General features: G+C 53.9%; 4 protein-coding genes across 4 annotated transcripts; 3 read left to right on the forward strand and 1 right to left on the reverse strand.

The window, feature by feature from the left end:
• Window positions 1-332: 332 nt before the first annotated feature.
• On the reverse strand, window positions 333-1,783 carry A1O7_06355 (uncharacterized protein; the record flags this gene model as incomplete). The annotated part of the gene is made up of 4 exons (XM_007760358.1): window positions 333-557; window positions 611-994; window positions 1,042-1,097; window positions 1,144-1,783. The coding sequence occupies 4 exons, from the start codon at window positions 1,781-1,783 to the stop codon at window positions 333-335; spliced, it is 1,305 nt and encodes a 434-aa protein (XP_007758548.1).
• A 493-nt stretch (window positions 1,784-2,276) lies between these two features.
• A1O7_06356 (uncharacterized protein) lies at window positions 2,277-4,337 on the forward strand (the record flags this gene model as incomplete). Its single annotated transcript, XM_007760359.1, has 1 exon — window positions 2,277-4,337. One exon carries the CDS (start codon window positions 2,277-2,279, stop codon window positions 4,335-4,337), a length of 2,061 nt encoding a protein of 686 aa, XP_007758549.1.
• A 1,892-nt stretch (window positions 4,338-6,229) lies between these two features.
• A1O7_06358 (uncharacterized protein) lies at window positions 6,230-6,754 on the forward strand (the record flags this gene model as incomplete). The annotated part of the gene is made up of 2 exons (XM_007760360.1): window positions 6,230-6,457; window positions 6,521-6,754. The coding sequence occupies 2 exons, from the start codon at window positions 6,230-6,232 to the stop codon at window positions 6,752-6,754; spliced, it is 462 nt and encodes a 153-aa protein (XP_007758550.1).
• A 3,259-nt stretch (window positions 6,755-10,013) lies between these two features.
• Window positions 10,014-11,239, forward strand: A1O7_06359 (uncharacterized protein; the record flags this gene model as incomplete). The annotated part of the gene is made up of 3 exons (XM_007760361.1): window positions 10,014-10,129; window positions 10,249-10,561; window positions 10,625-11,239. 3 exons carry the CDS (start codon window positions 10,014-10,016, stop codon window positions 11,237-11,239), a joined length of 1,044 nt encoding a protein of 347 aa, XP_007758551.1.
• Window positions 11,240-12,673: the final 1,434 nt, after the last annotated feature.

Raw genomic sequence — 12,673 nt, forward strand, 5'->3', positions numbered from 1 at the left:
AAGTACCTGGGTAGCGAGGACAGTCTGCATTTATACTACTGGTTGTACGGACTCCTAGCGCTCAATCTTGGGCTAGTGTCAGTAGCAGGACCACAGAGCCAATGAGAGGAGTTTCCGTCTCGGTCTAACTGCCGTGTCTGGAGTCCCTTCTTCAACTCTTCGATTGACACGGAGTAATTGATTATTCATGCTTTGCTTCGTGTCTGCTACTTAGCAAGACCAAATCCTTCTCGCAGGTGTCATGTTACGACCCTAGATCGATTTCCTCCTGGCTGCACCGACCGCACGGAAATCCTACGCCTTGCAATAGAGGCTCTTCCGAACGCAGCCCCTCAACTCGACGTACACTTCTCCCCATGGACTCCACCCTCCTCGATGTACTCGCACGTAGTCAACCCCAGAGCCGAAGCATTCGTCATGGGCACGACCGTGAAGTTCTGATAGTCGATATTGTAACAGGGGCGTCTCTCTGAGCACGAGATGGCATTGACCCGTGCCGACTTCGCCGCTGTTATGTTGGTGGATCCAGTGAAATTCACAAAAGCCACATTCGATACCTTCACGCGCGTCAGTGCTTTATGGCAGGCAGCTCAGGAGTTAAGGCACTCACCAGCATATTAGAAGTCCCAGAGAAGGTGCCGTTCTTGGGGTTGCCGTTGCTCTGTGTAATGGCAGTCGCCAGATCTGCTCCTTGGATATTGAAGTTGCTGAACAGAATGTTTCTCACGTTGCCCCATCCGCCGCCATTCGGGAGGCCTGCGCTTTCATAGCTGGAATCTTGGGGCGCCTGCTCGCCAATCCAGGTTTTGATGTATGCGCTGTTGTGCATGTCCTCATTGTACCGGATGACCGTCACGTTGTCCACAACCACGTTCTCCACTGACGAGTCTTCTAGATACTGACCGAGACTGCCGATGGCGATTCCGTTCCCGCCTCGACAGGTCACATTGTATACGCTGACATCATAGCTTCGGGGCTTTATCGCAATGCAGTCCTGTTTGTGTCAGATTCGGTCGCTATGGCTCTGGAGATAACACTTACGTCTCCACCTTGGTACACGAAATTCGACAAATACACGTTTTTCACGTCCATGGTGTCTGCATGACCGTCAGAGACGCCAACCGATTCTTGTCCTTGACGTACCGAACCCATCTGTGTTCTGAACCCAGTTGGAACCCCAGGGTGCTTTCGTCGCAGTGGCATTGCAGTACAGTTGATCAACCCAGATGTTTGTGCCGTTCATGATGTTGAACGCCCACAGCTGAGGTTGCTGAATCGAGAATCGGCTGACAGTTACATCCGACACGTTCCATAGCACAAATGGCATGGGCCGGCCGGGCAGCGTATGCCCAGCTTCGGCCGTATACCAGAGATCGCCATTTCCATGGATGCCTCCTGTTCCAAAGCCGTCAATACGGATGCCATCTCCTGTCAGAATAAAGCCAGCATGGTGATTCTGAAACGCAATTGGGTACGAGTTGTTCCGCCAATAGTCCAGGTCGTCCGAGAATTGCCAGATACCACGCCATTCAATTGTGACATCGTTTACAACGGGATTGAGCTTGGTCGCTATCCAGTACGTTTGGCCCTCTGGGAACACAACCTTTCCCCCGTTGCCACAGTCTTTGAAGGCTTTAACGATTTGAGGCACGTCATCTTGCTGTCCACCCTTGGCAGCAACCGTGCAAATCCTTTGGCCGGGGCCATTCGGAGCTCCAGGGCCTAGGGCTAGAGCTGCTGTGGGGAGGAAACAAGCAAAGATTCTGAACAGAGCTGATTTCATCGTGTGTTTAGGTACACTTGGTGCTGAGGTGAACACTGACGGATTTGCATCCACGATCCTACCTTTCAATCCACCTGGCACCACCTCGGATTGCACTGTCACCAAGCATCGGACAAGCTTGAAGCGAGCGTCTTGCAGAAGATGACGATCCTGAGGATCTTCATGAGACTCCTCACTCATCGCAGAGATATCCGACTCAATAGCTTGCCCAAAGCTTGTTCTCCGCATCCGTTACCCCATGTTTCTGTGGCTGGATGCCACATCATAACGCAATCCAGGTCGATCCCGGCGGGCGAAATGCAAGGTACCATACGACTTCGGGCTAAAATGGGCCGAGATGATGGACGAGAGAAGATGCGGAGTGGACTCACACCGTAATATTTGAGCACCAAGATAAAACGCTCTCCACTGCCCCCGCCATAGGTGAATGCCTTCGTTCCCACTGCGACTTGGCGGTTACTCAAGTGGTTGTGGGAGACTTCATCACCACGAGATGGTGCCGATATTGATTGCCTTGCTTGCGGCCACGGTGAAAGTTGTTGAGAGTCAATGTTGGCGCGACTATCCCTGCAGTGGTCCCAACAATGCCGCATTCCCAGGTCCGTGGGATCAAAACAATTACGCCCCGGAATCTCGGTTTGTGTCGCCGAGGTGGTCCCTCCTATGGCCGAACCTGACCTCAGTGCCGTATGCGAAGGCGCAAACAATCAGCGGCAATGGGTCATTGGTGACCTATGACTTTGGTAAAGAAGTCGGTGGCATCGTCCGCTTCTCATACACGAGCAGCGGCGCAGGGACGCTTGGTATTGCCTTTACTGAGTCCAGGAAGTTTGTCGGCTACGTATCAGACTCGTCCAACGGTCTGTTCACTGGGTCCGATCTATGGCTCAATGTCACTTTGACGGGCCAGCCAGGCCAGTATGTCATGCCAGACGAGGTCTTGCGAGGTGGCTTCCGCTACATGACGCTATGGTTCTCGACCAACTCAAGTGCCACGGCTGTCTCAGCCCAGAATATTACCGTCGAGCTGGACTTCCAGCCTACCTGGTCCAATTTGCGAGCATATCAAGGATACTTTCACTGCAGCGACGAACTCCTCAACCGCATTTGGTATGCCGGCGCATATACCTTGCAGAGCAATGCCGTCCCTACCTACACTGGCCGACAAGTGCCCATGCTTGCTTGGAACTGGGCGAACAATGCCACGCTAGGCCCCGGCTACTCAATTATTGTGGACGGCGCGAAACGCGATCGAGCAGTCTGGCCAGGTGATATAGGAATTGCCGTGCCTTCGGCGTTCGTCTCCACGGGGGATCTTGAGTCGGTCCGGAACGCCCTCCAGGTGATGTACGACTATCAGAACACGACGACCGGCGCATTCGACGAATCTGGCCCGCCTCTCAGCCAGAAGAACAGCGATACATACCACATGTGGACCATGATCGGGTCATACAACTACGTTCTGTACACGAACGACACGGCGTGGCTTACCCCCATATGGAGCAAATACAAACACGCAATGGAGTACGTGGTCGGCAAGATCGACCAGTCGGGCCTCATGAACGTCACGGGCACGAGAGACTGGGCGCGCTGGCAACAGGGCTTCCACAACACCGAGGCGAACACGATCCTCTTCCAGACGCTCATGACCGGCAGCAAGCTCGCCACCTGGATCGGCGACCAGGCGACGGCAACGAACTGGAGCGCAACGGCGACTGCATTGGCAAATGCGATCAACGAGCACACGTACGACGCCTCCGCCAACGCCTACCGCGACAACGACACAACCACGGCCCTGCACCCGCAAGACGCCAACAGCATGGCGCTGCTCTTCTCGGTGGCCCCACCAGCCCACGTGCCCGGTATTGCCAGCACGCTGGTCGAAAACTGGACGCCCATCGGCCCCGTGACGCCGGAGCTCCCGTACAACATATCGCCGTTCATTTCGTCGTTCGAGCTGCTCGGCCGCCTGGCCGTGCGCGACACGGCGCGTGCGCTCGAACTCCTCCGCACCCTATGGGGCTGGATCGTCAACAACGCGGACTCCACCGAGTCGACGCTCCTCGAGGGGTATCTCGCCAACGGCAGCTTCGCGTACCGCTCCGACAGAGGCTACGCGTACGACGAAAGCTACGTGAGCCACGCCCACGGATGGAGTTCCGGGCCGACGAGCGCGTTGACGCACTCGGTCTTGGGACTCGATGTGCGAAGCCCGGCTGGGCGGGAGTGGACGCTCGCCCCGCAGACGGGGAATCTGGCGTTTGCGGAGGGAGGCTTCACCACCGTGCTGGGCAAGTTTAGTGCAAAGTGGCGGGTACAGCGGGATGGTGTGCTCTTGACGTGGGATACGCCGGTCAACACGTCGGGTAGGATTGTGTTGCCTGTGGATGGGCAGGGTTCTGCTGGCACGGATAGCCCAGAGGTTACTGTGCAGCTGAATGGAGAGGACAAGACCGTGCGAGTGCAGTCGAGTGCCGTGAGTGCTTTTGGTGAACATCTCGGTGAGATTGATGTTCCTGGTGGGAAGGGGATGGTTTCGTATCCCTTCGGGTAGCGTACACGGCATGGTTCACAGTCCTCACCGTATCAACATCATGACAGTAAAGTTGCGGCCTCCACCCGTTGTGGGAATCTCTTCAGTAGACCAAAAAGTAGCCTTCAGGGGCCTTGCACGAGATCCAAATCCTTTGTTCGATCCTATCCAGGTGAGAAGTAGGAAGACGCTCGAGGTTGGGAAACAATGTAGGTAGGGAAACATGGCAAGACGTGGTTAGGAGCCACCTACCTGTTATGCGAATGTCAGGTGCTTAGACAGGTGGCTGTAGCATGCCTTTTGCTACAAAAACTCCGTCCCGATTCTTTGATTAAGCTCTGTCCGTGTTGTGACCAAAAAAAAACGAAATCTGAGAGGAGTGGGATTCGAACCCACGCGGGACAGAGCCCATGAGAAGACTGGTATATCAGTCCAAGTAGTACACTTGAGTCACACGCCATAACCGCTCGGCCATCCTCCCCTTCAGACCTTAGACAGGTCGTGTCGGTGCTGGTGGGATTTTCCAACAACAATATGCGTACAAAAAGTGGTGCTAGAATTCATATTCAAAGATAGACTTCCACGTGACTTAAACCTATTTGAGGGTCGACCCTATAAATTACTCATTAATCTTGGCAATCTGAAGCTAGATGATTCAGTCGAGGCCTAATACGGAGGAAAGCGCGATGCGGGGCGCCTACATAGCTTCGAACCCATTCACATTCCTTCCATGGTCGATAGCTTCAGCGAGGCACATACCTCGTACTTACAATCGGATTACATTTCTGATGACACAGCTCTGCACAATCCCTTGCTACGAAGTCTTGGTAGCGATCGATCAATGCAAACACAGCACGAATCTGTTACGATGCAGCACAGCCTGCAGAGATGCCTAGAGGGATTCCGAGCCAATAGGGACAGAAGCTGGCTTCCTTCGTTCTTCTGCGCTTATCGCTGCCCCTGTGCCGCTCCTGAGACCACGAAGAGTTTGCTTTCTAGGAGCTCCGATACTCAGGGACAACTTTCACCTCCGGCTCTGGGTTGTCTGTCACTAACCGCATTCGTGGGGTGTCATGGCCGTGTTCAAAATTTGCGGAACTCCTGTCACGCTTACACTTTCCGTCCAGTCCCTTGACGCCGCGGTGGCGATCCGTCAAATCGCTCACCAGCCTCTGCGCATCGCTGGCGGTTAGGGATGGAAAGACTTTTTCTGAAAACCAGAAAAAGCACGAAAGCCTGTGGCGTTGCGTGATGTCAGCCTGGTCAGATGATGGATGCTTTGGTGTTGTACGAGTACTGGATCCCCTGCCACGACATGTGGTCCTGACGTGTGCGAGTGTGAGTTTGTCTTTGTCCCCCAAGGCGAAAAAGCAGGCTCTGCAGCACGGTTTCCACTTCTTTACTGGCACCACTGGCAAGGCTGTGGAGTGGAAAGAGTGGACAGCCGCCGGATCTCTCTTCCTGCTTCCCAGCCAATTAACTCATGTCAGGCGCTGATCATCCGGCAAATCCGGACCTTGGTGTTGGCAGCCTTGCAAGCAGCCACACTTCCGGATCAGTTCTCATGGGCTGCGAATAGTACGGATATCGATGCCGACCTCACACGACTGACAGGATGGTGGGTGGAAAAGGCCATTTGAGGCTACAGCGCAGGCTAAATGAAGCACCGATGAGCAAGGGTGACATAAATGAATCACTAAGTCACATAAGCCTCCTCCCAGTGTCCCTATCACGACGACGTCACGCCCTTCTCGCCTTCAAACTGCTGTCTATATAGATAGCTAAAGGTGAATTTCTTTCATCAACACTTCGTACACTTTCCAAACACAGCATCCTCCCTGAAGCCAAGGTCTCATTTCCAAGCCAGGATCCCCGATATTTCCCTTCCCAACACATCACAAGCACTACACAGTATGCCTCGCTTTGGCGGATTTGGCGAACGCCGCGGCGGTCCAAGCACCACTGCCGCCACTACAAGCGATTATGGTGCCCCAGCTACTCGCTCAAACCCGGCACATCGTCCAGCCATCCTCGCCAACCACTGGCTACATTGGATCTCGTCAATCATCGTCCTCGGCATCTCAGCCTACTTCATCGCAAACTACAATCACAACACCCATCTCGTCTACTGGGTGACTATTGTATGTTCACATGCTTGACTCAGTGACGAAGTCGCTAGGAAATCTTACTAACCGCTCACTCAGGCTGCGATCGATGCCCTCCTTTACCTGCCGGCACTCGTCCTTCCCGCCCTCGGCTCGTACAAGGGCTACCTGGCGCCTGCGGCTTGGATCTTCTCCTACCTGTGGCTGACGGCCTTCATCTTCTCGTCCCAGGACTATAACTTCAATTCCTTTGGATGCGCTCGTTCCCCATCCGGTGTCAACAAGTGCGGCCTGAAGAAGACTCTGGAAGCGTTCGCATTCCTTGCTTTGTAAGTTGTAGATGTGCCTTTTGTTGTGGATCCCTCGGGCTTAGGCTAACGCGTCGGCGCAACAGCTTCACCAACATTGTCGGACAGATCCTCGAGGGATGGCTTTGGGCGAAGCAGCCTTTCAAGCGCAACAACGCACACGTCGAGAAGCATGGCGTTGGCAGCACTAGCACCGCCGCTACTACTGCGCCTACCACTACCGGGCCCGCAGCTGTCTAGGGTATAACGCCAGGTACTGGTGTTGTTTGAAGGTTGGGAAATGCAAACCCTGGTCCCTACGGTGGCAATCGACCATTGGGGGGCGTCGCCATGGCGGAGCTAGGTTCTCAGCGCACATCGGGGCAAGCGATCAGAGTGGATCACGGAGCAAGGAGATGTACCACGAGTGTAGGATATAGTCGAGGGTGGTGAGAAGATAATCAATGATAGTTAAAGGGACTTTGGTTCGCACAGCTCAACGCCTGATGATAGGTAGGTAATTACTTAATAATCTGACATAATTTGATGTCGGCAATGAAATGTAATATATTTTGGAGTATCCAATCAGAGTCATCTGCGACGTCTTGGTAAGCGTTGATCCTTCAAATGGTGTGGTCGCCGTCCTTGCTTTTCTATGGTGGTCTCCCTCCAAGTGTCAAGAGCGCTAAGTGTGGTGTTTCCTTCATTCTTCATTCTTGATTTTTCGGTTCAGACTTGACATTTTATTCACGCCGGCTTCGCTCAGGTCGGGGATAGTCCTTTTTAAACGGCATGCCCGGCTGGCCGGTATGCCGTCTTGATACTCAATTGATTCCTCTCTCGATCTTTTCATATCATTCTTGACGGCATCAACAAAAAATTGACCTGACCGAACATGCCCTCACACTTCTGCCGCTCGTTGGAGTTGTTATCCTTTTGGCCAGGGAATACGAGAATATCTGAGACCTCGCACGCGACTCGTCTCGGCGCTACCACCTTGTTCACACACGTATAGCCCTGTTCTCGGCCTCTTTTGGAAGCTACACACGCATCTTCGAGATTCAAGAGCTTCGGTCGCACGCACGATGGGCCAGCTAGACTCCGCAAGCGGAGGTTGAGGGCTGACTGTTTTGTTACCCCTTTGAGCCTAACCTATCTACCTCCGATGGTGATGATGGTGAGTTCAAACATATCGCAACCTTGTTCTATACTTACCCTTGCTCGCTTGCTTACTGAGGAGAACTGCGTCCCGATGTCGTTCCGATTTATACCGCCTCTTTGTACGTTGGCAGTCTCTGGGTTATGCGTACTGTGCTTGTACCTTTCCTTGGTCGACCGTTACCTCAAGAGGAATATGTTGGCTTTGAGCTTGATTTACGAAGCAACAGTACTCATCACCCCTCGCTCTTTGAATGTGGACAAAGTCTTTGGATGTTTGATCATGGAGATGTCCGACAGTGCTTCGGCAACTGTCCGAGGCTTCTCAGCGTCTGCAGCAAGCAGCGGGACTGCGAAAGCTATGCTTATCCAATCTGATCAGATGGATTTTGTCAGTCTAATCTGATGAGCTGCGATGAGGCCACGCTGCTTCGCAGCCAGACGGCCACGGGTGGACCACTACATGCCTCGAACGAGGTCTGTTATAGTCCGATGCGAGGGCCGCTTGGCAGATGCCAGACAAATGCCTGGGTGTTGAGAATTATTTTGTCTGGGTGCTCGTGTCCAGATCCGCTTTTCTCGCTGATTTGTGCCTATGCACGAAAGCCACTTGACAGTCGTCCAGTGTCCAGCAACGACCAAACCCTCGACCCAGAGGAATGCGGCTTCAATTTTATGCCATCGTGCATCACGCTATACACCAAAGAAGTCAACTCTCCGTGACGACAGAATGGGACCTTTAAAGATTCGGATTGAGGGTGAGCGGCATAAAAGGAGTACCATGGGCGCTCAGAGGTGGCTTTCTTGATCGGCCTTCCGCAACACTGGGTGTATGTCCGCTTCAAACATTGCCTTCAGACTTTCGGGTTCGAGAACTTCTTGCTGCTGAAGCGATGAAGCGCAGTTCAAGTCCGTTCCTCGTCCTTCTCCTTCTGCTTGTGGCAGACAAGCTGAATGTGTTGGCAATGTCCGCTTCAGAGATGGCTGCCAGCAACGAAAGCCAACTTCTATCATGCGCTGCACCACCAGTCACAAAACATCTTTCCGACAAAGTCCACGGCATCTGATGGGAGTCACGGTCGTCTTGATCTTCCCCCTCGGCTCGATCTGCTGGAGACTGCTCGACCGCGGGGTCAGTAGAAGAACGCTTTTCTGAATCCATATCTGCTGCCAGCTCTTGGGGCTGGCAATGCTTGTCTCCGGGTTCGGCGTCGGGGTTTGGGTATGTATTATCCACAACTCGGGATGTGCGGAACTCTGCTTTAATTAGTCTATCCATGTCCTGTAACACAGAGGGGATCTCACCATGCCTGAAACAACCGCCATCATTGGACTGATGGTTAGACTGATTGTTGACGCATGCGGGCTTAGGTGTACAATGACGAATGGGGCCATGGAGTTCGCGGCACCATCCTCACGGTTCTATTTATGCTCCAACCTGTTCTAGGCCAGTGCCACCGCTTCCTGTACAAGCGCAGATCGCCGAGCCGAAAGTTCAGCCCTTGGTTCCGGAAATCCCATGTCTGGCTTGGACGACTGCTCATGGCTACGGCCATTGTAACAGCGCCACGGGCGTCGTCTGGCCAACAATACTACGGGTGGAGAGAAAGGCCACAGCGCTGCCGCCGGGGTCGTCGGCTGGATCTACATTACGATCGTTCTGCTTTGGTAGTGGAACAGAAACAAGCAGGATACCAATGAGGCAGGTCATGACGGGGTGGCAGGACATGTGGAAGATGAAAGCGACCCTGCTGTGGCCGTGGGACAGGTATAATAAGTTCTAGGCCAAGCATGGAATCCAGATCCTGAGTAACTAGGCAAAAGAGACAGACTTAGGTAGACCTCGATACTAACATTCCGCTCAGCTCTGCTGGCAACAGGTGAGTAAACTGTAAACAAGGCTTGGAATGCGCCTGTAACACCCCGTATGTCTTCTGATAGACGTGCCCCACATCGCTACTTCCTCCGGGATCAGAGCCCCTCCAGCGACAGGATAACACGTGACGTAGCCTCGTCGCGTTGAGTCTTGCACTATGTAGGTGTGGCCTCAGCCTCGTCACTGGTGAATGCTCGTACTGATCAAAGATTGTTGATGCATTGCATCGTCTGCTGCTTGTGCCGCCACCACAAATGTTGACCGCGCTGTTATGGCGTCCATCAGTCAGCGCAAGCAACTCGGGCGCGACAAGTTCGGGACACAATTCAGTCTGCTAAAGACCCAGCAGTACACCGATCCTGCCACCCGTACCGCGGTACCGACCATGTACGTACCCGTCGTCTGCACGTAAATGCATGCGAACCTGTCCCATTCACGAGCGGAGAGTTCCTGACGACAAGACACATGATACACGGCGGCTGATTTGTTTTCTATGCGCCCTACAGCCACCGAACTATCTCATGGAACGCATCAGGCGGATTGATCGCAACGGGGGCCAATGACAAGAGTATCAGAGTATGGAACGTGGAACGGACAAGCCCGCGCAGTCAGATCGAACTCAGAGGTCATGGACACGCCGTTGAAAAAGTCCTGTTCAACCCCGTACGGGAGTTCGAGTTAGCCAGCTGCGCGTCGGACGGGACAGTGCGCTTCTGGGACACGCGGACAAAGACCTGCGTGACCAAACTGGACGTGGGCGGAGAACCGTTCACACTGAGCTGGAGCGTCGATGGAAGCGTACTGCTGGCAGGAACGAAGGTGCGTTGGATCCTTCAGACTATCCTGGCCGACACCAATAAATCGGACTAACACCCAACACAGGGCGACGTTCTCATCCCCATCTCAACCGCGATACCCTCGTCGCCACACATCCTGTCTCGCCACAAGCAGAACCAGCAAACCAACCAGACGACCTTCTCCAACGCATACCCTCCAGCGGATCTCATTATCACACAAGGAGATGGCTCTGTCAAGATCGTCGACTACCCGTCCATGGCCACCCTATATACCATAGCCGCACACACCTCATCCTGCACCGCCATTTCCTACTGTCCCAATGGCAAATACATGGCTGTGGGCGGCTCAGACGCCATGATCTCCTTATGGGACACCACAGACTGGGTGTGTCGCCGGACGGTGTCCAATGCTAGCTCCGGCGCAATTCGCGGTCTCAGCTGGTCGTGGGACGGTCGATATCTCGTGGGCGCAAGCGAAGAAATGGGATCTGGTGGTGGGGAGGGCCTCAGCTCGGGCTTTGAGATATACCATGCCGAGAGTGGCGACGTGGTCCATACGATCGCGACAGGCACAAGTGGGATTCCAGCTGTTGAGTGGCATCCCAATCGCTACTGGTTGGCTTATACCCAGATTGAGGAGACCAGGCAAGGCAAGTCTAGCTTGAAGATTGTGGGTGCAGCTGGAGGGCCGTCAATATGAACGCAGCCAGGCGCTTTTTCAAGCATCTGACTTGAATCTGTCTCTGCGACGGATCGATTCCAGTCGAAGCCTCCAGAAAGGCAGTGACAATAGCACACCGCAGTAGTCCGGTCCGTGCTATCAATTGCCCTCGCACGGCAGTCACTGAATACGATCGTCGCACTCGACGCCGTGGAAATCTCACGACTACGAGGGATCACTGCATCTTATCCGGCCCACGCCTGGAGGACGCTCAGGCGACCTGGCTTCCCATGTGAAAGAGAAGCACCACCGAGCTTTTGTGCCGTATTGGTCCTCGCACGCAGGCCAGTTGCAGTGTGTAGGCTCTTGGATTGCCGGTTGGCGGGCATGGCGGGCTAAACTCAAACAGTGACGAGCCGTATCAACAGTCTCATTCCATCGACCCTTCTCACCCAAAAGGTTGCCGTCGACGCAGCAGTGTTCGCATCTGGCTTCGAATTCTCGGGCGGTGGAAACTGGAAGGAGCTTCTCAGAGCAGAGGCGACGCAAATCAGCAGCCAACCAATTCGGACGCCTCCTCTGGACGTCTACTGCGCCCGCGCCTTTCTCTCTGCTGCGTTACATACCTGGATCAAAATCATTTATGTCCTACTGTACCCAATCCCACTTCCGGCTGTCGTCTTGTCGATTCGTTCCGTCCGCGTGATCCTTCTCTTCAACCGAGTTTCTGAATGAGCACGGATTATAGTCCTCGCAAGGGACCCGTTAAGGCCTCCATCATCTGTTTGCGTCGCGACGACACTGCGCTCTTTCTGCTGACACACTCTGCTATCCTGTTAGCTCTTGCAGTTGCGAATCACGTCTCGGCTTGGCGCCTGCGCCATTCAAGATCCAGCGTACGAATTCGTCAGTCTGACTTTGAGAGGCGTCTTGGTTCCGGAGGACAAGGATGTTGCTCAACTAACCGTCCACCTGCAGATTGAAATAAAGGTTGTCCTGCTCATGCAATGGCTGACGTTACTGGACTGCCCCGGCAGCAATTATGCAATCACTGAGATGTCCTGCTGCAAAGCTCGAGAGCAGTCGCTGGCCGCATCTTCAAGCAAAATCCTGTGTCTGACTGCCACACCTCCAGCTGCATTGCTTAACGCGGCATGCGCTTGCAGCCCATATCATACCCCGCAATCGTGGTACGTTTCAGCCTTGGGATTAACCTACCATGATCACTCAGTCTCACTCTGCTGGCTCGAGTCGGGAAAAGACCACGGACGACCAATACGGATGAGGCACAGCCCAACTTAGGATTGCGAAAATCCGAAGAGTGTGAAATAGGAGGTTCGCCGAGCTCAAGGATTGTTACTCCCAACGGGAGGACCGGGATGGAGGACAAATCTGGGCGACATCTGGGTCCAGATGTATGGGGTCCCACCAAAGCGACTGACGAACAACGAAGGCTGCGGCCAAGGCATCGGA

Source organism: Cladophialophora yegresii, assembly GCF_000585515.1.
Source record: "Cladophialophora yegresii CBS 114405 chromosome Unknown aczIN-supercont1.4, whole genome shotgun sequence".
Lineage (NCBI taxonomy): Eukaryota > Fungi > Ascomycota > Eurotiomycetes > Chaetothyriales > Herpotrichiellaceae > Cladophialophora > Cladophialophora yegresii.